The following is a 23,638-nucleotide window of genomic DNA, read 5'->3' as shown; positions in this document are numbered from 1 at the left end:
TGTCCTTAGTCCGTGTGCTAAAGAAAGCTTTACTGGGGTGTAATCTCGTCACTTCTTCAACTTTTTGCTTTGGCCGCCAGGAAATGCCGAGCCGAATTTGTGGCTCAACTGAAATCATTTCGGCACATCCATGTTTTAAGATTCTCTCATTGGCTTTGATCTTTTGAATTTTATCTGCCATTTCTTTGGTCCGTAACATCTTTATGTGATTCCATTGTGCGGCTTATTGTTACACGGTAGTTAATTATAAGCTGCCTCAAGTTGGGTGTAGAATAAATCACATGCTTGCTCTCTAATGACCTGCCCCTTTTCTTCTCATTCTCCATGGTGTTCACATACTATTCAAAAAATAAGGGACCTTTAGATTTTCCACAGGATGTGCTCTGTGCAGTAATTTCTGCGTCTCTGTTTTCAGCATGATCTTTCTTCCCAAAGGTTGCAGGGAGAGTAGCTGAGGAAAGGGGCGCGCTGCTGGGCCACGAGGTGGGCTACTGCATCCGCTTTGATGACTGCACCGACCCACTGGCCACGAGAATTAAGGTGAAGTGCTCACACTGCTTTTCGTGCTGTGAACCAAGAAGATTATTGGGGGGAAATTACGAACGTGCAGCCTCACTGCTGACGGGGACCTTGATGCCATGGCAGAAAGTGTATGAAATCACCCTGCCCTCAGGGAGATGAGTCCGCGGGAGGTGCGGCGCTCTCCCAGAGAGTCCTTGAATCATAGCCCAGAAGGGACCTTGGAAGGAAGGTTAAGCCCTTGGTTCGACAGATGAAGAGGTTGAGGGCCCGGGAGGTTGAATGGCTTGTCGGAGGTCTGTGCCCGTTGGTGATGGAACCAGGACTCGAGGCTGTCCTTTCTTCCGTGTGTTTTATTGTTTTTCCACCAATTCACACAGCTGTCAAAACAAAGAAACTTGCCTGCGAAAGACTTAACAACAGGGACAAGGCAGTATCAGTTGATAAGCATGGAATTCCCAAAGTTAGAACTTGGCCATTTTTACAGGATGACAGATTTTACTTGTGTGTTCTTTGACTAGTTGCTACTGTTGAAACGATCAGTATCCGTGGTAATCAGTCACCATCAGTATACAGTCACCGGGGCGTCTGCTCCTCAGGGCAGTGCTGGAGTCGTTCTCATCAGACAGTACTGCAGAACCATGAAAATGCCCTGATGAAATGGAAATTGGTTCTGAGAATCTCCATGACCTCTCAATTTGCAGCAGAGGAAAGTTGAAAAGAATCAGAGGAACCAAACAAGGTGGTGATTTATAAAAATAGGGATCTTATTTTCTACATTTCTGTATTTTGTTACCTTTGAGATTTTGCTAGGTCAAGGGAACATTCTTCTGTACCATCAAATATATTGAAAGTAGGTAATTTAGCAAATTGTTAAAACGGTCGTTTCTGAGTCTTTCACGAGAAGCTTCCGTATTCCATTTGGCCATCATTTTTAAGGTGCTCTGCTCCTACCTGGTGCCTGTCGTCGGGGGTGGGTCCTCCTCCTCACTGCTCTGCGTATTTGTGGCAGCTGGTACCAGGCTCAGGATGGAAGCACATCCTGTTCTTAAACACGAAACAAAAAGTAGGAACACTAAGCTACAGCATGCGAGGGAGATGGTTAGCCTGGTTAAAGTACTGAGTTATTTTAGATGACATTAATAACGTAGTTACTACTGCATGTTTTTGAAGCATTTTATAAACATTCATTAATCTTAAATAATAATAGCTGATATTCTTGAACACTGTGTGCCAGGTCCCGTGCTGAACACTTTACGTGTCCTGTCTCTCTTAATTATACCACAGTAACCCTCCGAGGTACATGCCTTTATTATCTCCGTTTTACAAATGAGGAGTCAGGCTCAGAGAGGGTAGGTAACTTGCCCAAGGTTCACACAGCTCGTGAGAGGCGGGAAGAGGATCCGGGCTCCCAGCCCACGGACACCACAGCCTTTCTTAACCACCGCCCTATCCAGCCTCCCTAAGATGATAGCAGGCAAAGCCCAAGTTAGCAACCTCAGAGCTGCAAGTCTGAGTTGGAACATTTTTAAAAAAATTTTTTTAATGTTTGTTTATTTTTGAGAGAGGGAGAGACAGAGTGCAAGCTGGGGAGGGACTGAGAGAGGGAGACACAGAATCCGAAGCAGGCTCCGGGCTCCGAGCTGTCCGCACAGAGCCCGACGTGGGGCTCAAACTCAGGAACCGTGAGATCATGACCTGAGCCGAAGTCGGACGCTCAACCGACTGAGCCACCCAGGGGCCCCTGGAACATCTTAAGAACGATGGCCTCAGATTCATGGCCTTTCTTTGCGCAGACAGGGTTTGTCTTCACGGCCATTCATCCACAGTACCAGGAGTGCAGGCCCGGAGGAAGCAGGGTTGAGCCGATGTCAGATAGTAAATGCGGGTGGGATTCTGCTGGAAGATTTGCAGGCCCCAGCCGCGGACCCCGTGATTGAAGTCTTGTTTGCGAACAGTTCCATGGCTTGATAACAGAAATGTCGGGGCATTTCCTCAGTCCTCTGTGGGAATTACCTTGTACGCATACTGGCAAAGAGGCTGTATGCATTTGGTTACACTTGAGTTTTGAAAAAAAAATCATGAACGTACAGCGTAAATGAATTATTTCTAAAACTTTGTGTCTCTGTTTTTTAGTTTCTGACTGATGGAATGTTGGTCAGGGAAATGATGGTTGATCCGTTGTTAACAAAATATAGGTAAATGTGTTTTTCCTATGATAACTTCCCCGAAGTTTGAAAGGCACACAAGTAGATTGAGAAGCAGTTGTGTCAGTAGCTGGGATTTGCAACTGCCTTCAGTTGGCCCAAAGCTTTCCCTCCTTACCTGGGCTGTTTTGACCTTTGACGCTTTCTCAGAGTTTACTGACAGTAAAAAATGGGCACCTTAAAAGCCCTGTCATTATTTGAATAATCTGTTGACTCGTCATACTTATCTTGGCCTCTGTTACATCCCCGGCTTGATGGTGACTGTGGATGCCAGCACAGAAATGGGCGATGTTTGTTGGATATTATATGCAGAGTCCAAATAATTACTTACACTCTGTGTGTCTTTGTCCATTACTCATTAACGTACCAACGTTGTCCTACACAGGCTCTGGGGTATGTTGGGGAAGGATGTCGCATTTGACACCCGTGTATACATGTGACCCATCTGTGCTCGCATGTCTCTGTGCTGTTATCTGCAGCCTAACAGTCTTCGGGTAGTGGGGCCTTGCTCTTAATTCTATGTGCTTTGTGGGGTTATGTGTTATATTGTGATTTAAAAGTCAGGTATTAGGTCCTATGAGAATCCAATGTGGGTTATAAAACTCTTTAAAGATAGCAAAAAAATATGCACCGTTCTTCACCAAGATATGTCAGTGTCACCATTCTTGTTAGCTGAATAGTCGTCTCCTTGACAAAGACGAGTTACTTAGCTCTCCTTTCGATACAAGGTGATTGCATGGGGACTAGATACCCAGAAGTCCCTTTGATGGTCTGGGTGGGATCATGCAGGTGGTTTGTTTGATGCTCACTGAGGTCTTCCCTTTGATCCTTAGTGCCATCATGCTGGATGAAGCCCACGAGAGGACCTTGTACACAGACATTGCCATTGGCTTGCTGAAAAAGGTGTGATTTCGCCGCCAGACTTTTGTTTTTCTGTTTCTGTTTTGTTTTATTGCTTGGTTAGGAAAGTAATTGTAGCAATTTGGGAAATCCAGTAAAATATGAAGGAAAGACATTCAAATGATCCATACTTCTGCTCACTCAGAGAAAATTACTGGTAGAATGTTGATACGGTTCTTTCTATTCTTGTGTGTATCTGTGTGTACCTGAATCTGTGTTGGCATAAGAGGCATTGGATTGTATGTGCTAACTTGTATCTCGCACATCTCTCTTAATATTACATCAAGATCACTTCTCTGTGTCATTAAATAGTCCCCGAAGACATTATTTTTAATAACGGCTATATAATCACATGTCTCTCTCTTGCCTTACTGTTAGGCATTTGAATGGCTTCCAGATTTGAAGTATTTTCTTTTTTTTGTAATTTTTTTTTTTTAACGTTTATTTATTTTTGGGACAGAGAGAGACAGAGCATGAACGGGGGAGGGGCAGAGAGAGAGGGAGACACAGAATCAGAAGCAGGCTCCAGGCTCCGAGCCATCAGCCCAGAGCCTGACGCGGGGCTCGAACTCACGGACCGCGAGATCGTGACCTGAGCCGAAGTCGGATGCTTAACCGACTGAGCCACCCAGGCGCCCCTGAAGTATTTTCAGTAATACTTCAGTGAGCACCTTTGTAATGAAATCTGTTGCATTTGTTTCTTTTCTTTTTTTAACTTTTTACTGTAGAAGGTTTCAGGTATACCACGGAGTAAAGAGAGGGGCTTAATGACCCCTCTGTGGCCATCGTCCGGATTCACCTATTACAACTCATTGCCGGTCTTGTTTCAGTTTTACCTCGCCTCCCTTCCCCGTACTTTCCGATTGTTTTCTTTGGACGCAGTCCTAATCGCAGGAGTCTAGAGAGAGGTAGGTGGTAGAACAGGGTGATTAAAAGCATGGACTCCGGGTCAGACCGCCTGGGTTCAAATTCTGACTCTGCTGGGTTTACGTATCTCTCAAATGGGGATAGTAGACGTCTACATCTGTGCTAGTACACTTTCGCATACGGCCGCTAGCCACCCGTGGCTAGTCGGATTTCAATTAGTGAAAATAGAATTAAAAATTTAAACGCAGTTCCTCTGTCACATCGACTAAATTTCAAGAGCTCTATAAGCATGCGTGGCCAGGGGCTACTGCACTGGACGGAACCTCTCTGTCACTGGAGAGAGCTCTCTGGGACAGAGCTGCTCTGTATCATAATTTATTGTGAAGCTCAAGTAAGATCGTGTACAATTCGTAGGACGGTACCCGGCAGAGTCACAAATAGACTGTGAGGTCCCACCTTTGTGCAAATTAGAAAAAGATGCCCACACTAAGAGTCTGTCCACAGTTAGGTGAGGGGAGGGTGGTCTGGACTTCAGATGCCCCTGGCCGCTTCAGCCAGGCATCTTTGTGCAGCACATAGGCCACACGGCTGTACGCAGGGACCCTGGAATAGCGCGTGACTTAGTTTACGTTAGTTCTGTTAGTTGCCATTGTTCCTGTTATTTTTGTTATTTTATTCTTCGGCCAGAGATTTATACTTCTGATACTTATGAGGGATTATCCCACCTGCTTGTATCCTCTTGGGAACAGTATAACAAGAGGCTCATGTCACTGCATCTTTGCCATTCCTGAGTAATTAGCCTTAAATAGATTTTTGCCAGTGTGGTAGATGAAAGAAATGTCATTGTTACTGTATAGTTTTGCTACAGTTTATATGATCGTTGCTTCTCTGCCTGTTGACCATTTCTTTCTCTGAATACCTTAAGATCTTTTGTCCATATTTCTGTCTTGGTGTTAATGTTTATTGTTTGTTTGCTTTTAATGAATTTTTTTATGCTTTAACTGTGTATACTGTCTGGCTATCCAGAGACCCAAGTATCAGGAAAAAATGGTTTTACCTTTGGTAAATTCAAATTCAGTTCTTAAAGCTCCTTTATGCTTTCTATAGACATTTTTTTTAGCTTTTTATTTTGGAAAATTTTACTACTTACACAGTTAGCATAGTATATTGAGCCACCTTTTTACCTGTCACTCTAATACCAACTTATAACTGTAAGCTCTCCCCAGGCCCCCCAAAAATAGACGCACTGAATTATTCTGAAGTAAATTTCAGGGACTAGATATTGCACTGTATCATTGTTTCTTAATGCCTTCTTTTTTAGATTCAGAGAAAGCGAGGGGATCTTCGATTGATTGTGGCTTCAGCCACTCTGGATGCAGAGGTACAAGCATTTCCCCCACCCCCCGCTGTCCCCTGTAAGCACTGGGATTGTTGGACATGTCCATGGGAAGTTACCTGTAACGAGAGCTGATCTCTGGCGGAATGGCCTACCTTCCCTGTGGGGCCATCCGATGTCCTAGATTCCGTTTGATCAGAGGATACTCCTTTTTAGCTTGTGGGTGGAAATTAGCCTGTAATCAAGTGAGTTCATAATTACCTACTTGTCTTGTTTCTCTACATACTGTGTTTCTCCCCACGCAGGCAGTTTCTTTGTTACTTTTCTCGGTATGAGGTTATATTTCTTGGATTTATTTATGACTGTGGCATTTATGTTTAGATTTTTTTTGCATGTGCAGTTGAAGTTTTCCCTGTATGTGTAATAATTTCCATGTTATTACTTTGATAGCTCAGCTTATGTTATTTTTCTCTCTTACCAAGTAATATTTTAGTTCTAACAGCAGTTCAACTTAGATAATTTTGATCACTTCCTGTATGTAAATATATAAATAAATATAAGTATAAATATATACTAATAAAGTAAGTATAAACATATACTAATATACTGTGCTAAGCACAGTGCTGGCTACGGGTGATCGATACCCTCCCTGAACTTCTTGGGAAGCTGACACATAAATAGATGTTTACAGATCAGTATGTCAAGGTGCTGAGACGGCTAAAGCGAGGGCTGCTTAAGTCTAGCTGGCTGGAGGACGTCCAGAAGCTTTCACAGAAGTCAGACATCCCATTTGGGTTCAAAAGATGCGCAGAAGTCTGCCAGAATGGCAGGGGTGGGGAAGGGCATTCTAAGCAAGCATAGAACCACGGGGGCATGATGCCATGTGTCCAAGGGGCTGTGAGGCAAGTGGAGGTGGGAGTCTTCCCTTGCCTCCAGGGCCTGTGGGGTACGATCTGCCCCCAGTCCCTTCTCTTGTCACCTCTTTGACTTCCTCTCCGTCCACAGTCTCTCCTATGCACCTCACACCCGGCCTCATCTTGCTGTTCCTCAGAAAAACCCAAGTATGCTTTTACTCTGGCGGGACCCTCTCTCTAGACCGTGCTCCCACACGTTCTCGTGACTCCCTCACTTCATCCCGGGTTTGACCGTGTATTAGTCTCTCTGAGAGGCCTTTTCTCACTCCCCTGACTGAAACCGCGCCTTGCTGCTCTCCATTATCGTACTCTGCTCAGTTCTTCTGTTTAACATTTGTTAGTACCCAGCATTGTGTGCATAGCCAAGTGTTTGTTTATTGTGTGTCTCCCGTCAGTAAAATAAAAGTTCCGCGAAGATTGGGACTTGGAATGTCTTAGTATTTTATCCCTTTCACCTGAAACAGTGTCTGGCACAGAGTAGATGCTTATAGGTTTAGAGAATTTTGACAGAATGGGAAGCCCTGGGAATTAAAATGGAGAGGTTGGGAGGGGTCAGATGATGGAAGGTCTTATAGGCCAAGCAGAGGAGGAAGGATCCACCCCATACCTGATTGGGAGCCCTGGGATAGTGTGAGGAGGGGCAGTGCCTTGATCAACTTTAAGTTCTAGAAAGATCACCCTGGGTGCCCTGTAGAAGAGGCCGGAGTAGATGTGGAGAGAGATACCAGTCAGCAGGCCAGTTCTTTCATCCAGCTGAGATGTGAAAAGGGCCTGGCCCCTGGCTCCTGGCCTCCCTGTGGCTTCAGGGATTCAGAGAAACTTGGAGAGAGAAAAAACTCAGTGTGTCTAAGAGGGGTGTCTGCGTGTGTAGCCTGGCTGATTTCTTGGACCTTCTCAAGGCCATCTCTTGTCTTTAGTTGGCTCTTGATAACTTTTGGGTCAAAGCTCTTTGTTGCCCTCTTGAATTACTTCTCACCCCATAGCGTATGGCACCTGCCGGCACACCGGTTAGAGGGCTCTGCCCCACCTCACCTCCCGTCATTGCCTCCGTGCCCACGTTGCACAGAGCATCTGCTTCTGTTTGACCTCTTACCTTCGTCTCCCCTTCTCTTTTAAAAATGATTGCCAACAGTTTTTATTGTGTTTGAAAATGATGACGTCCCAGTGTTTTCTTAGAATTGTTGTGGAAATTTATTGCTTCCAGTATCCTTTCCTTGTCTTTTGGTGTGGCCCAGAGACTTAAAAAAAAACGGCTTCTTTCCATTCTGCCTATAGTAGTTGATATAGGTGGACTTTCTGGAAGTAGGTTTTTTAAGTGGGAGAGTGGAGTGTAGGAAGCTTGGCACGGCCTGGGGGTGCTTTATGATGCAAGGCATGCTGGGCCTTTGCTCCTTCACCCACCCTTGCTCAGCTTCTCCTCTGCGAGGGGGAGGAGCCTGTGTGTGCGTGAGCAGGGATCTCACGGGCAGGAGTCAGTCCTATGTGACTGAGGGCGTCGGAGGGTGGGAGTGGGTGCGCGTGGGGCGTGGGGTGGGAGTCCCTACGTGAGAGGAAGAGGGTGAGAGAAATCAGTGTACTGGAGTGAGGGAGTGGGGAGAGTGAGGGTCGAGGTGGCAGGATGTGGCTACAGCAGCGTTTGCCCTGGAGGCCCAGGTGTGCCAGACCCTCTCCCCTGGCTTCTCAGCTCCTGGCTCTGTGGGCGACGGACTAATTCCAGGCCCCACTGTCTGGAGGGGTAGATGCCATCTGCTCTGGTTTCAGGGCCTGGGGACACCTAGCCTGGCAGCGAAGACACCGGTGACCGCGGCCTGGTGGGGGCAGAGGCAGGCGGAGTACGATTGGGCCCATCGGATCGTGGCCTTGATTCGGTTAGCTGCTTTGTTAATGGAAGCTTAATCGTACGAGCAATTCTAGAACATGACCAGGTATAATTAGGAAGTATTAATTGACCATTGTATCACAGGCTATTGTTTTTCTTTTATGTGCTTCCATCCACATGGCAGGAAATCTGGTTGCTGACAATGCCGAGGTTTTTTGTCACTGGTCCAGCTGCTTGCAGAAGACTGATTTGTCTTTCCAGATTCCTAGAGAAGGAACTGAGGGTCAGCTGGGGTCAGGTACCCCCTCGGGACCAATCTGCATTGACCAAGGGCTGTGGGCCTGTGGTGTAGACATGGCCGCTGGGAGCCCACTTCTGTGGGTCAGGTCTGGGCAGCTGTCGGGGAGGGGAAAGTGGTGAGCTGGGAAGACAGCCCAGCAGATGTCCTCATCGTTTACACTCTGTTCCAGAGACCGTCCTCTTTTTGTCATTTGATGTTCCGGGCCGTGTGTCTGTGTTGGTCCGAGCCCACCTCTTTGAGACCTGACTCACACGCTCCTTTTCCTGGAGCTCCTTCCTCACCTCGCTCTCGCCGTTCCTTCATTCGGCCTCACGCTGTATTTATTTGCTCTCTAGCCTGTAACTCTATGTAGTATACTTATGTATGTATACTATGTAGTAACTTTATGTTTCCAGATGAAGATGAAAGGTAATTATCCTGAGGCTAAAAATCTTGTGCCTCCTCAGTAACACTGAGTTTCATTTCCTGAAAGAGCAAGTCCCTGTCCGTTCTCTTCGGCACCACATGTTCGGAATGAGGTGTAGCCATCCTCCTTGTTCTGCTTGGCTTTTCGGTAACATTCGGTTCTCTTCACCAGGCCCCCCCCCCTTTTTTTTTTCTAATGTTTATTGATTTATTTTGAGAGAGAGCACGAGCAGGGGAGGGGCCGAGAGAGTGGGAGAGAGAGAATCCCAAACAGGCACCTCACTGTCCGCGTAGAGCCATCGGCTCAGAGCCCGACGCGGGGCTTGAACTCCCAAACCGTGAGACCTTGACCCGAGCCGAAGTCAGGAGTCAGCCGCTTGACCCACTGAGCCACCCAGGCACCCCCACCAAGCCCTTCTTAAAATCTTCCTTCTCAGTCTGCTACTTCTGGATCCCCGCCATCTCCCCTCTCTCCTGCCTCCTTGCGGCTTCCCCTCAGACTCCTTTGCTGGCTGCCGTTCCTCCTCAGGGCTGCCCGCCTCCGCGGCCTCTGGTTCAGCCAACACTTTGTGCTTGTGGCCGTCTCGACCGCGTTCCTGTGCTCCCGCTGAGTTGTTCGCAGCTGGCTGGTCACCGGCCACCTGAACTCACAGCCCCGTGACTGTTGCCTTCTCTGTGGTACTCTCTCATCATAGTTGTTCGGTCACAAGACTTGCATTGCTTCAGGGAGTGTTATCCCTGACCAAGAAGTAATTCCGTCCTCTCCACTCCCCGGCTGCCGGGCCCCGTCAGTCTTACCTCTGGCATATGCTTCGCTTTCACCCGGCCCCTGCCCAGCGTACGCCTCATTCTCTCCTCTGAGCTCTTCCGATAGCTTCCTGAGTTAGTCGGCCGGCCTCCAACCTCTTCCTGCCCCTGCCCGCCTTCACAATGGCCACCGGAGCCAGGCATCCAGAAGGCAGGTCTGACGACGTCACGCCTGTCCTCACCGCTCTCGCCTTGTGCGTCAGGTGAAGTGCCCGTGCGGCATGACGTTTGGCCCTTTCAGAGCGGTAACACGATCGCTTACTGATGATACATACTTTAGGCCAGCCCTGTGGACTATAGTCACGTACACGTACAAGTCACGACTACAGTCACGTACGCTTTATGTGGCCTGTGTGGCGGCCTTGCAGGGGAGATAGCAGTTTGTCTCTTTTGTAGACAAGAGGACTAGTTCCGAACAGGGCTGGCCTGCCCTAGACCTTGGGCCCTCTCCTCTGTCGGGGGCCCCTTTATGTCTTAGTCTGCACTCTGCTCTCATCCTGGGGGCTTGGCGGGGGGGCGGTGTCTGATCTCCTTCGCAGCCAGTGATCATCTTCCTCATCCGTTCAGGCTCAGCCAGGGGTGCTGCTGCCTCTCTGAAGCCTTCCCTGAAAGCCACTCAGCGTTGACCTTTCGTTCTCTCTCAGTCACTGGCAGCTTTGTTCTGGTCACGTAGTCACTCTGCCTCACTTTGTGTTGTGACTGGTTCTCTGCGCGCCCGTCCCCTGGAGTATTCAGTCTTTCTAGTGTGGAGGAGCCGTCCCTGCTCGGTTGTTTGGGCGTCGCTTGCAGCCTGCCTGTGCTACATGCACATCATCGGACACAGGAGGGCTGAAGTCCCTTGAAGGGAATTTATCCAAAAGGGAAGCGAAGAATGGTGCCCTGTGGTTCTTCATAGCAAAACATGGTCCTTTGTTGGCATGAGGCACTTGTATGTCTGTGCCGACTCTTCTCAGACACAACTTTGAGGTCAGCGTATAGCATCCCATTTTCTGTAGTTCAATCCGGTCGACTGTAGAAGAAGTATTCTTCCACGTGCATTCACTCGGTGCTCGATGCCGTCCTCCGTGCGCCCCCGGCTCCCGGGCACCAGGAGCGGGCCGCGGCATGGTTGGCAAAGATAGGCGGGGAAGTAAAGGAGGCAGGACTTGTGATCACGTAGGCAGACCTCCCAGGGTAATAGAAAGGGATGCCCAGCCAGGCCTCGGGGGGACTGGGTTATCACCGGCGGGAATCAGATGACACACTCCACCCAGCAGGGTTTCCGTGTTCCTCTGCCGTCGGCACAGCCACTTCCTGTCTGGCACTCGCTCCCCTGCCAGCTTCTCTGTGTATCTTGGGTCATGTTCTCCGAGAGGCGATCTTCAGTGGTGCCTCCCTGCTGCATCTTTGGCCAGAGCTCTCGGGCCAGGCCTCCCTATAGACTGCCAGTCTGGTGGTCAAGTGCCCCCAAGGAGGACATAGCCGCCTTTCCCGGAGAAACTGCCAGGAGCTACTTCTGTCCGCTGGGTGCTGTGGGAGGGCTCAGGTGTGTAGCGCGTGACCTCCCCCATACGCAGTGTTGTGCCTGCTCCCACAGGGCATGGAAAGACGGAGGAGACACCGTCCCTGCTTAAAGTCTGAGAAGGTTATCGTAAATAGGTATCTGTAACCATGGTGCCAGGACCATGGAAGTGTAAGTTTCCTCTATTAATTGATAACCTGTGTGATCACATATGTGCTTTCCAGATCGGCCCGACTTAATCTGTGTTTAATTTGCATCACACCTTTTGACCCAGTTTTCTGTTAAATAAAATACAGAGGATGAAAATAAGATAAGTAATATCACAGCTACATGTTGACCCAGATCCATTAGTGAATAGTTTTGAAATCTTCATTATTTTTTATCAAACCTTAGTAGAGTCAGTCCATCATTGAAATGTCATTCCTCAAAATTGCAGTAATAAAAACACAATTTTTAGTAGTTATTTTATAATCCATAGGCCATGTAATATATATCCAGTCTCTTCTACCCAGCCCCTGCTCTTCCAGTTTTATATTATTTTCTTTCTTTCTGTGAGTTACTGTGAATCTTTTTTTTTTTTTAGAGAAATTAAGTTTTGTTTTGTTTTGTTTTTTGTTTTGTTGTTTTAATAGAAATTCCGGGATTTCTTTAATCAAAATGAGACCAGTGACCCAACGAGGGATACGTGCGTGATCCTTACAGTAGAAGGGCGAACATTTCCAGTGGACATCTTTTATCTACAAAGGTTTGATGACCCTTGCCTTTTTAATGATGGTTGTCAGCAGACCTGGCCTGTGTTGTGGAACGAGAAGCAATTGCATCCGCTCCCAGCCCCAAGGGCAGTATGCCAGGCTGGGGAGAGGGGCATGTTTCGTGTCTCCTGTCACTGGCAGGATGTTCTGGAGCCCCGTCGGTGTCGCTGCTCAATGCGTTTGAACTCTTGACACCGGTGGGCAGATTCCTGGGCATCTGTGGTCACGGTCTCAGTGGGAGAGAGCCAAGGGGTAACAAGATTACAGGGAGGAGGCCTGGTGGTCTTCAGAATGGGGGTTTCCCAGGCTGCCTGTCTGCGAGAGCAGCAGTAATGATTTGAATCATTTGTTTCTTCGCTCTCTTCATCTTTGCAAGAAGGCCTGGTTGACATGGTTGGGAGGAGCCCCCTTGGATAGGAAGGGTGCATCCTAATTCCTACACCTAGTCACCGCACAGATGAACACCAGGAGCCTGGCGCAGTGGTTGATAAGGCCAGAGCTGGGAGTCTGACTTCTGAGTTGTTCTCGCTGGACAGCGCATCCATTAGCTTCGAGTACCCCACTCAGACTTGCTGCCAGTGATCAGGAGGGAAGATAGAAAGAGTGTGGAATTTAGCACTGGAACCATAGCCCTCAGTTTTCACTGACCAGCCATCTGTGCATGCTAAAGATAGCACATTTATTTGCATGAGTTTTTATTTCTTTGCAGGTAAAGCTAAGAATCATGGTATCCGTGTAATTATGGGTTACTTTTTTTTTAATGTTTATTTTGAGAGAGTGAGAGCATGCGTGTGTGTGTGTGTGTGTGTGTGTGTGTGTGGAGAGAGAGAGGGAGGGAGGGAGAATCCCAAGCAGGCACCACACTGTCAGCACAGAGCCGACACAGGGCTGGATTTTAGGAACCGTGAGATCATGACCTGAGCTGAAATAATGAGAGTTGGACGCTTTACCTGACGAGCCACCCAGGCGCCCCTATGGATTACTTTTGAATGCTGCCTTAAAAAAAAAAAAGGAAAAAAGTGGATGACTATTTTATTTATTCACATACTGTTCACCTGCCAGGCAGGCCCAAACTAACTTTCATGAGGTTTTGCTGCTGGATTATTAGGCTAATTAATCTATAATTGATGAGCGTGTCCTACTGATGAATTTATCTCCTACGTCTTTTCAGTCCTGTTCCAGATTATATCAAATCAACTGTAGAGACTGTGATGAAAATTCACCAGACAGAGGGAGATGGAGACATACTAGCATTTCTTACTGGCCAGGTAATTCCACTGGAATTTTCTCTGATAAACAGACATGTTAAGGCAACACCAAAATTAACACAGGGGCGTGTTCCTTTACTTAACTATTCATTTCAGATTTTATTGTATCTTGTGATTAATTAATTGCATATAAAATTGTTTGGATTGATGTCATTCATCTACCGACTGGATTGTCAGGGAATCATTAGCTCCCGCCTGTTCTATCTGCAGAGGGTTCTGTGTATTTTAAATTTATTAGTTGGTTCCAAAGTAAACGAGGCAGTCAGCGGGCTGTTGTGCTAACCGTGGTGAAATGCTGTGTTAGGGACCCTTTGTGCATGTGCGTTGGCTGCTGTATGCCTCTTTCCCGGCGACACCACCCCTCCTGGGGTGGTGAGCGGGCACATCCCTGGAAAATCACCTGAACAAGCCCACTGCTCACTCAGGGTTGGAGCACTGTTCAGAACCACCCTCCAGCCGTAGTCTTTTCCACTGTCGAACACTTTCCACAGGACGGTAGTCCTTTCTGGGGAAAGCTTGTAGTGATTTTATGTGTCACAGCTTGTCCACATGTAGGACGTGCTTTGTTTACCACAGTACGTGAAAGCTGTGTAAAATAGTCATTGTTTTTGTTGATTGGGAGCTCTTGTATTCACTGCAGATAGTATAGGTGTCAGTAATGAACCTGACAGTTGCAAATTTTCACCCCATAGGCACCACTGTTCAGTAGCATTTGATTAAAAACCGCCCCAGAGCAGAGTGTGCTCGCCCTGGGAATCGTGAATCCTACCACAGTTAAAATTCCGGTCCTGAATTAACATTTTCTTTCAAAAATGACGTGCTTCAAACTGATCTCGGGTTCTTTGGTTCCTGGTTTGATGTTTTTAGGAAGAGGTGGAAACGGTCGTGTCTATGCTAATCGAGCAGGCTCGGGCGCTAGGGCGAACTGGGATGAAGAGACACCTCCGGGTCCTGCCCATGTACGCAGGACTGCCTTCCTTTGAGCAAATGAAAGTGTTTGAAAGGGTGTCACGCAGCGTCAGAAAGGTGAGACTAACCCGCTGACCAGGGCCTTGGCAGCCATCTGTGATGGCTGGGAAGGTTTTTTGTTTGTTTGCTTGTTTTTTAATGGAAGTGAAACTTGGTAAGACTTTTAGGTCCAGGTTTCTGTGCAGTAGAGCTAAACGCACACAATAAATCACAATGAATACGGCGTTCAGAAATCTCTAAAGCTGCCCCACAGAAGGATCACTGTGACAGCAATGATCAGAACAAGTGACTCCTCTCTGCCTCTTTTCTGTCTGCTTAGTATTGTTCCCTATGGCACGATACTGGCTTGCTTGACGTGAGTGTCTTAGTGAATCGTGTAGATGAGTTACTACAAATGGTTTCTAAACCGTTTGTTTTAGGCATCAGCAGTTAGCCTATGGAGCCAAGTTTAGATCAGTTAATTCAAAGTGTGGTTTTAAAAATATTTAGCCTGGAAATTGGGGTGGGGAAGGGTGTGGTGAGAAACATGAGTTGGAAGGAACGAGCAGGCGGCCAGCCTGTGTCCCGCTCGTTGTCCCCTGGGCCTGGCTCAGCTTTCCTTCCCAGAGGACGAGGAGGGCCCAGACCTGGCCTGAAGCTGGCTTGTTGTAGCTGTTTATCAGCAAGCGGATGGTAGAGAACACGGTGGGTGAGGGCTGGTCTGCGGATCCACTCCCGATTCTGACCACTTGGGAGAAGTTGCCCAGCCTCCTGGTCGTTGGGGTGGAGCACCTCAAGCCTGCGAGCCCGGGGACTGTGGCCAACCAGTCAGGAGACCTGGACTCTGTGCCTGAGCTACTCGGAGCCTGGATGGGTTTCTCAACCTCAAGGCCCAGTTTTCTCAGCTGCGAAGCATAAATAACAACAAGTTTGGGTAGGTGGGTCTCTAGTATAAACTACTAAATGTGTATTTTTACAAAACGATAGATGGAGAAGTGCCTTTGAAAGGTTCTGAGTGCTGTTATGCATGCTCCTTGCTGCTTCACATCTTCCAGGGGCAGTGCCTGGTGCACTTAGAATAAAATGCCAGCCCTCCTGGTGGCCCAGAGACTGTGCGCGATCTGGTCCCGGCTGTCCTCCAGCCTCCTCTTGTACTTCCCCTGGATTCTAGCCTCCCTGGCTGTTTCTGCTTCGAACTGTTTCTTCTGCCCGCATCTCCAGCAGGTTGGCTGGTTCTCGTTACTCAGGCCTCAGCCCAAAATCTTCTAGAGAGACTTTCCTTGGCCATCCACAGTAGCGTACCACGTTATTATTATTTAACACATAATGAGCACTGCACCCAGTAATGCTGTGTTATTACTCTGTTGCATTTTCTTCGTAGTATTTGTCACTCTCTGAGGTTGTCTGCTTGTTCATGCTCACGGCTTCTTCACCCAGACTCTCCCACGAGGATGCAGACTCTGGGAGAACAGGGGCCCTGACTTTCTTGTTCCTCGTACATCCCTAGCACCTTGAGCAGTACCTGCAAAAGCACAGACAGATTCTCAGAAATGGTTCGAATGTGAGCAAATAAATGAATAAGGATGTACAAGGTGGTCATTTCCTTCAGTGATGCAAAAGGCAAAAACTAACATTCGTTGAGTCTTTATTATGGGCCGAGCACCAGGCTGTAAGTACTTTATGTATATAGTTCGCACTTGATCCCCTCCACAGCCCAGGAGGGGTGGATATTACATAGGTGAGGGACTGTGCAGGAGGGCAAGTAACTTGTCCAAAGTCACACCTTAGGCAGATTTCAAGCCCAGGGCACACTGACCCTAAAACTCATGTCCTTTCCAGTCTATTAAACTGCCTCGTACAGATTCTACACTGTTGGAAATATCTTCGGTAAATCTTGTAGGATTTTGAGTAGTTTCTTAACAGTGAAAAGATCTAAGCAGCTCTTTTTTCCTCTTCTTCCTGTGGGGACCCAGGTGATCGTAGCCACCAATGTGGCTGAAACCTCCATTACAATCAGCGGGATTGTGTATGTGATCGACTGTGGCTTCGTGAAACTCCGAGCCTACAATCCCAGGACAGCCATTGAGTGCTTGGTGGTGGTCCCAGTGTCCCAGGCATCGGCCAACCAGCGCGCAGGACGTGGTGGCCGCAGCCGTTCGGGAAAATGTTACCGCCTTTATACAGGTTAGTGTGGCTTTCCTTAAGGGTTTTTGACTTTCTCATAGTGAAGCCTGAGCACTGGAGAAGATCACGCGTTTTCCCTAATGGGCAGAACTTCGCATAAAATCCAGACCCCCCTCACAAGGCCCTCTGCCCTCGGCCCCTGCTGCTTTCTTGACTCTAAACTTAGTACATTTTTGCTACTGCTCCCATCGGCCAGAGCGAGCCCATGAGTCAGCAGTTATTTGCCGTCCCCGTTCCACCCTCACGTCTGGGTGTAGGCCTGCCTGTGGCCGTGTGACCTTGCAGCCTGGGCCTCATGTCTCGGGTCCTGTCTTTCTTACCTTTTCCCTCAGCTTAATGTGCTGCTTTCTTGTTCCGGCATCCCTGATTCCTGTGAGGCCTCACACTGGGTTCCATCTTTACCTCTGGTTCAGAGCGTCTTTGCAGAGCAAACATGGCAAGCTCTGTCCTGAGACCACTGATGGAAATGGGTAGTTGTTCCACTCCAGTCACCAGGCTAGACTCTGAGGGAGCAAAATAAAATTAGGATGAAGACTGTCGCAGCCCTCACGGAACTTTCTCTCCAGCTTGAAGACAGCCTTGCCTTCGGCGGTGATATCTCTACAGCTGCTTTCTCTCTCTGTGCTGCCTTTTTGTGGGTGATGGCACCAAGGTTTCTCCCAGTTGTCCAGACCTAATTTTCACACCATTTTTAATTCTCTCCTGTGTCCAGTATCCATCTGCACTCATTTCCCAGATCAGGGCTTTTGTCATTTGTCTCTTCTTTCCTTGGTAACCATCCCCTTGTTCAGTCCTTGATGTTATGCTTTCTTGTAGCGAATGTTGACGGGGGACCTGCTGTATGCCAGCCATCGTGCCAGGGTTTGGAGATCCAGGCCTAGGCGAGGCGTGGGCTGCGGGCACGTGGCGGACAGCCAGGGGGTAGAGGCAGCCCCCGGCATAGATTGGCACGTCACAGTGTGATAGGGCTGCCGTAACGGGATGAGCCTTGGAAGCAGAGAACAGGGAGTTATCCCCCTGGGGAGGGCTTCACGACTGAGTATTTGCACCTGATCTAACTGGCTGCCCAGTGGTTATCCAGGTGAAGGGATAAGCACCAGGCAGAGGGAATGGAAGGTGCAGGTACTTGGTGTGGAGGAAGCGAGTAAGGAGTGTTCATGGGACGTGGGGAGGCGGAGCCTGGGGCCAGAATGGAGGGGTCTTCCACCACTGAAGGCACGAAGGAAAGGTTGGAGAGGAGAGCACTGAGCCTGAAAGGATCTGGAAAGTTAGGAGAAGAGAAAGTTCCAAGATACTTGAAAATAAATGTATTGAGGTGGAATTCACATTACATAAAATTAAGCATTTTAAATCGAACGGTTCAGTGGGATTTATTACATTTATAGTGTGCCCCACTGAGTCTGTCTGATGTCCGAATATGTCCATCGCTCCATACCCATCAAGCACTTTCTTCTCATTCCTCCCTGCCCGCTGGCAACCACCAGTCTGTTCTGTCTCAGTGGATTTTTCTGTGCGGGATATTTCCTATAAATGGGATCATACGATATTGACCTTTTGTGTCTGGCTTCTTTCAGTTTAGCATAATGAATGCTAAATGTTTTCTGGGTTCATCTCTGTTGTATTCATACTTCATTCTTTTTTTTTTTTTAATTTTTATTTATTTTTGAGGGGGGGGGGGGGAGAGAGAGCGCATGCGCATAAGTGGGAGAGGGGCAGAGAGAGAGGGAGACAAAGAATCCGAAGCAGGCTCCAGTCTCTGAGCTGACAGCTCAGTGTGGGGCTTGAACTTACAAACCGTGAGATCATGACCTGAGCTGAAGTTGGACCCTTAACTGACTGAGCCACCCAGGCGCCCCAGCACTTCCTTCTTTTTTGATGGCTGAATAATATTCCATTGGATGGATATACCACAGTTTGTTTATCCATTCATCAGTTGATTATTTCGGCCTTTTGGCTTTTGTGAATAGTTGCTGCTATGAAAATGTGTGTTTTGAGTACCTGTTTTTAATTCTTTTGGATATAAACCTGGGAGTGGAATTGTGGGGTCATGTGGTAATTCCATGTTGAACTTTTTGAGGAACTCTTGTTATTTTTAAAGAAGAAATGACCCGCATTATCTCGTGCTCCAAAGAAGTGAAATCGTAGAATGCGGACTGAAGATAGGCAGGTAGATTTGGTTGAAAGGTCACTGACTTCCTTAGCAGGAACAGTTTCAGTGGAGTGGGGTTGGGTAGGGTTCACCCGACAGAAATGGGGTGCGTTAGCATCCAGCCTCTAGGCTTTTTTGGCTAACCAGCTTCCAGATGCGCTTTCACAGAATGTAGCCCTGAGCAGAGTGCTCTCTGCTCAGACCCTTCACTGTTTCCCAGAGCCCTCCAGAACTTGCCCTCACTTATGTTCTGCCACAACCCACGTACCCTGCTCTGCCCCGCATCCGAGCTGAACCGTGCTCTTCCCGAACATACCTTCTGTCTGTCCACGCCCATTTCTCATACTTTTGATACCTTTCCTTGGGTTGTTTCCTCTGCCCGGCAGATCCCCCTTATCCTTCAGATCCTTTCTCAAATGGCAGCTTCCTCATGAAGTGACCTCAGATGCTTCCTCTAATGACTGTGCTTCCTCCTTCCCTGAGCCTCCATTTTCCTTCAGGAGGACCATTCACTGGGACCCAGCCTTGGAGTTTACTGTTTCCGGTCTCGGTGCCAGCCCTTTCATATCACTGAAGCGTCTCACAGCTGCTCCCGCAGCTCCTGGCCCAGGGCCTTGTGTAGTCGAGTCCTCAGTGGAATTTAATTGAGTGTCCTTGAACTCTTGGGAAGCACTGCTTCCTGAGAGCAGTATCTCAGCAGGGTTGTCTCGTATCTGATAACTTTGCTCTCCCTTGGCCAGCAGTGTGCTTGGAAAATGTGGTTATCCTACCAAAAGCTGTCCCCAAATACTCTTGAAACCCAGAGGGAGGATCCCATTTGGAACTTCCTGTTGTCGCCTGTTATTCTGAACCTTCCAGCTAGACCTGTGCGTTTGGCAATCTGCATCCATCAGTCCTCAGAATATTGGTTGTTTCTGAAAACATTTTTGAAGTTCTTCAGGGATAGTGCTGTTTCTTCATGATACCTTTTGTTGTTGTTTACTTTCCTTAGTTAACCAAAGCCTTATGATCTGCATGGAGCTTGGGTGAGCCTTGTGTTAAAAAAGAGGGTGTGCGTAGTTAAAATGTTGACTGATTAGAGGGATTTGTGGGTGGAGCATGCTGTGTATAATCCGGAAGCTTACTGAATATATACAGAAGTGATTTAATCCCTTCCTCCCTCTTTTTCCTCCACCCTGTTTGTCAGGCTTTTATTAAAAGGCCTCCCAAAGCCTCTTCCTCCCTACCCCTCTCCTGTGGCCTCCCATCTTGGCATCACCTTGTGGTGCTTTTTTCCTGTCGGTCACCTTTTGTCACTGACGGGGCATGTCAGCATTCCTTGATCTGTTTGGGGCAGCATCAGATTCTGAGTGTGACGCATACCTGGCCCGTTGGTTTTAAAAGATAGATTTGGACGATTTTTGCCCTTTGTAAGATTTGGTCATTTGCTCTATTGTGGTTACCGTTTTGGTGATTTGCGTTGAGATTGTTCTTGGCTGATATGTACAGTTCTTGCTTTCTAGACTTGCTGCAGCCCAGGCAGAGGGTAATGGTGCCTGGGCACCAGTAGGGATTCAGCAAGTACTTGTTGCTTTGATTAATGTTTTACTGGCAAAAAGCACATTAAAAAAGGCTCTAAAAGTAAAAGGACAGACTTTTATAAAGATACTCTCTCTCTCTCAAAAATAAAAAAGAGGGAGGGGGTCTCCTGGGTGGCTCAGTCGGTTAAGCGTCCGACTTTGGCTCAGGTCATGATCTCACGGTTTGTGAGTTTGAGCCCCGCATCGGACTCTGCTGTCAGCACAGAGCCTGCTTTAGATCCTCTGTCCCTCTCTCTCCCTCTGCCCCTCCCCACTCGTGTTCACACATTCTCTCTCTCTCTCTCTCTCTCTCTCTCTCTTTCTCCCTCTTCCCCTTTCTCTCTCTTTCAATAAAAGGCATATTGTTTGTTTATAAAGGTATAAACAGCTAAGGTATTTTTATATAGAGTGGTCTTTTCTAAATACGAAACAACTTTGTTTTGTGACATCCTATGCATCCGATCCTAGAATCTTAAAGCCTCTTGTCAGAGACGAAAACCTGTGCCTTGGGCGTAACGATTGCATTTGACTGTGGCATTTGACCCCAAACAGTTCTGATTTCCTATCCTCAGAGGAAGCCTTTGACAAGCTGCCTCAATGCACTGTCCCTGAGATGCAGCGTAGCAATTTGGCACCTGTCATCCTCCAGCTGAAAGCACTAGGGATCGACAACGTCCTCAGGTTCCACTTCATGTCGGTAAGTCCTGCTCTCTGTCTGCATGCCCACTGGTGAATGTCAGGACGTCAGATAGAGCAGAGCATGTCACTTTTCTTTTTTATTTCCACTTAGCTCATGCGTCGTGTGTCACTTTGCACCAGGCCCTCACAGGGTATGGGGGAGTGGAGGCAGACGGCAGACGCAACGTCCTGTACTTGTCTGCTGGGGGGGAGACGAGTAACTGATTGCAGTGCGTGGGCCCGGTGCTCTGAGAGACCAAGGAAGGCCCCCGCCCTGCCTGGTTAGTCGTGTGTGAAGTGAGACCTGAAAGGCAAGAAGGATCTCAGCACGTGGGAGGGACGGGAGAGCCAGGACAGCCAGCGTGTGTGGGCCTACGTGAGGGAGCTTGACAGCTGGGGGAGAGCTGCAGGGACATCCTTGTGGCCGATCTCATTCCGGATTATTTCCTGAGACAGGTTTCCAGGAGTGAAATTATTGGGTCCAACGGCCATAGCCATTTGGTACATCCTTGACATGTGGCCAGATTGCTTTTATGCCTGAAGTCCGGTATTGCACGATGCCCACTCGTGGTGCCTTCATCATGCCGTTTTGTTTTCTTGTAGAGCCTTGCTGATTGCATTGGTGGCAGGGAGGGAGGAAGGAAAAATAGCTGTACCTTAATATTTGGTTTCTTAAAAGACAGTTCAAAAAAATTTATTGTCCATTTTATATTTCTTCCGAATCGTTAAGCCGTTTCTCTGTTGGAATTAGTGTCTGTGGTGATTTTTAGGAGTCCTTTAATAAAGACATTAACCTTTGTCTGTAGTATTTCTTGGAAATGGTTTTTCCAGTTATTTGTATTTTACTCTTTTTTTAATTTGTTTTTTAAATGTGCAGACATTATAAATATTTCCACAGTCAAGTCTTTCTGTCTTTGTCTCTACGATTTGTTTTGTCGTTCCTTTGCTTATGACACACTTCCTCGTATCTAGGTCAGTTAATAAACATTCAGTCATGTTTTCTTCCTGAATTTTTATGATTTGAAGACTTGAATTTTAACTCTGTTCTGCCCCGACTGCATTGTTGTGTGACAAGCCTGGGTTCCCGGATGATAAAGTCCATGATGGCATATACATGTCATGATGAACTAGGTGAATGAAGGAATAGAAAACGTCAGCCTGTGTTCCAAAGAAAACAATTGTGTGTTCACCATAAATATGGAAAAAACGCACGCTTTGATTACTGGTGTGTGCAAGAAGTTATAAAGAAAAGATAACAGTACATGCAAATTAGAAGCTTAAGAGGAACCTCACATCTAGGATGAAAGGAATATGTATTATGGCAGAAATGACATATCAGCACTTGAGAAAGTGCAAAGAGTTTTCAGGCGTCCTTTGGAACTTGTGAGCTACCTGCTGGGGGAGGAGCCGAAGGAAAGGAGGCAGCAGAGTGCGTGGACAGTGGAAGCTTACCCATGCTTCTGTGGGAGACAGATATGTGCGGACTGAAAGAGCTGTAAGGCACCGCTTTACGTTAGTTAAATGATCCCATGAAGCAAGATGGTAAAATCCAAAGCTGGCACGGTTTGGGACAGCAGTTATATACTCCCGTTTGAGTCCCTGAGGGCTCTCCGACATTATCTAAGGAGCCTTAGAAATGCCTGGTATTTCTTCTCAGGGAACTTTCTGCTGAAAAAATAATTCAGAAGAAGAAAAAACACTTCGGTGTATGATCATGTTTATAGTATCATTGTGTATCAAATTTTTAAGTAGAATAATGAAAATCATAAATTTGTGGACAGTTGAAGAATGAGGAAAATACGTATAAATTCATCTTTGTTGATTTCTCTCTGGTTATTTTCTCCTGAAACTGTGTTGTTCTTTTTTTTTTTTTTTTTTTTTTTTTTTTAACAATTGAAATCACAGGGTACATGTAACTTTGTATATTTAGCAGTGTTAATTATGTAGCAAAGAACTGGAAACCAGTCAGTTGCGCAGGACTAAGACAATTGCTTACTTTACAGAGTATGACCTTGTCGGAATATTATGCAGCCATCCAAATAATCAGGGTGAAGTTTCTATGGGTGAAAAAACACAATGAAAACAAAATCATACAGTGAGAAAAACAAACTAAAATTATACATAAGCAGTCCTTCCAGCTATCTTAAAATATAGTGTTCACGTACGGTCCCAAATCAGATGAGGCCAGAGAGAAATACTAGGTGTGTGTGGTTAGGTGAAAATACTAGGGATGTGATTTGGATTCAGAGAATCAGACTGAAGGTCACAATAGCAGCTTTGCTTAACTTCAGATTGCCTCGCATTCTCTGTTGTTTTCAGCAATTCAGATCCCGCCTCTGTCATTTGCCCTCTGTAGGCAAGGCCTGGAGCCGGGCTCTGGGTGGTCCAGGGTTGGCCACCAGGGCTGCTGGAATGGAAGGTGGAGACCATGAAGTAAAAAAATCAGAAATGTCCGATGGGAGTGGAGAAAAACAGGGAGGTTGTTCAAGATAGGGAGCCATCGCTCCTGATGGAAGGGAGCGTG

General features: G+C 47.3%; 1 protein-coding gene across 6 annotated transcripts in view; it reads left to right on the top strand.

Moving 5' to 3' along the window:
• Positions 1-23,638, top strand: part of DHX35 (DEAH-box helicase 35) — a 66,161-nt gene that overhangs the window by 21,533 nt on the left and 20,990 nt on the right. For 3 of the 6 annotated variants that reach the window (XM_042930969.1, XM_042930974.1, XM_042930972.1), the window contains 9 exons: positions 436-540; positions 2,656-2,717; positions 3,560-3,629; positions 5,815-5,874; positions 12,209-12,321; positions 13,500-13,596; positions 14,464-14,622; positions 16,518-16,728; positions 21,009-21,133. In XM_042930969.1, the coding sequence (XP_042786903.1) occupies positions 436-540; positions 2,656-2,717; positions 3,560-3,629; positions 5,815-5,874; positions 12,209-12,321; positions 13,500-13,596; positions 14,464-14,622; positions 16,518-16,728; positions 21,009-21,133 (1,002 nt within the window). The remainder of the gene's footprint in view (positions 1-435; positions 541-2,655; positions 2,718-3,559; positions 3,630-5,814; positions 5,875-12,208; positions 12,322-13,499; positions 13,597-14,463; positions 14,623-16,517; positions 16,729-21,008; positions 21,134-23,638) is intronic. The other 3 variants (XM_042930971.1, XM_042930973.1, XM_042930975.1) reach the window with 3 other exon arrangements.

The sequence above is a fragment of the Panthera leo genome, chromosome A3 (assembly GCF_018350215.1).
Source record: "Panthera leo isolate Ple1 chromosome A3, P.leo_Ple1_pat1.1, whole genome shotgun sequence".
Lineage (NCBI taxonomy): Eukaryota > Metazoa > Chordata > Mammalia > Carnivora > Felidae > Panthera > Panthera leo.
This window is presented reverse-complemented; position numbering and strand designations above follow the sequence as displayed.